We start from the raw sequence: 1,036 nt of genomic DNA, 5'->3' as shown, positions 1-1,036 counted from the left end.
TATATATATATATATATATATATATATATATATTTATATATATATATATACATATGTATATATATATATATATATATATATATATATATATATATATATATATATATATTGTATATATTTATTATTTATTTTCAACTTTTTTTCCACACCACCTATGAGGTAAAAGTCTAGGCGCATTTTATTTTTAAGAGGTTTCCCCTGTAGGCCTAATCCTCTCTCTGATCTTTAATCATAATCTTCTTCGTCATCAGAACTTTCAGTTATATTGACGACGAATGACTCTACGAAATGTTCAACTGCTATGTCTTGTTGTGCATCTTCATCATGTACTTGTTCGGCATGTCGCACTACTTCCATCCAACTTTGTGGTGTGATAAGACTCAGAGCCTCTTTGACAAGAACTTTAAGGTTAGCCATTTTAAAGGTGTTCTTCTTGGCTATATGAGTCTTCACCTGAGCCCAAATGAGCTCAATCGGGTTATATGGACAGTGGTATGGTGGTAATCTCATAACCCGATGCCCTGCTTCTTCTGCAATCTTGTCGATTACGTAGGATGTGGTGATATCCAACTTCTTGGCAAGCTCATGCATCTCTGCTTTAGATAAGTTATCTTGGGGCTGCACTCCCTTCTTTATCAGCCAGTCCCGCAAGTCCGATTTTCTCCATGATGAAGTAGGAATTTTTTCAAGCTTGACAGAATGATAGGAACCGTTATCCATCATGATTACCGAGTTTGGTGAAATGTTTGGAAGCAACTGATTCCTGAATCATTCCTCAAAAAGTGTTCAGTTCATCTGGTTATGATAATCCCCGTCGTTTTTGGCTTGGAACACTAACTCGTCGTTGTCTACAAAGCCATTTTTCATTCCAGCATGAAGAATGATCAGACGACTTTCTTTTCCTGTTGGCTGTCGTACTCCAGTAGCTTGTGGTGATGTGGTGTCTGTCCAACATTTTCCAACCGTGTAATTTTGGTTCACCCAAGTCTCGTCCAGATACACGATATTATGGGAGGACTGTCTTACTTGCTTTATT

At 36.7% G+C, this 1,036-nt stretch overlaps 1 protein-coding gene across 1 annotated transcript; it reads right to left on the bottom strand.

Annotated features, from left to right (window-relative positions):
- Positions 1-225: 225 nt before the first annotated feature.
- On the bottom strand, positions 226-795 carry LOC145400491 (uncharacterized). Its single transcript, XM_080273017.1, is given in 1 exon segment — positions 226-795. A coding segment is annotated over 1 exon segment (570 nt).
- Positions 796-1,036: the final 241 nt, after the last annotated feature.

This window comes from Coenobita brevimanus, chromosome 52, assembly GCF_032717465.1.
Source record: "Coenobita brevimanus isolate Jiangsu-jjx chromosome 52, ASM3271746v2, whole genome shotgun sequence".
In the NCBI taxonomy this organism is placed as follows: domain Eukaryota; kingdom Metazoa; phylum Arthropoda; class Malacostraca; order Decapoda; family Coenobitidae; genus Coenobita; species Coenobita brevimanus.
The sequence above is the reverse complement of the archived record's forward strand: the minus strand, read 5'-3'. Positions and strand labels throughout refer to the sequence as shown.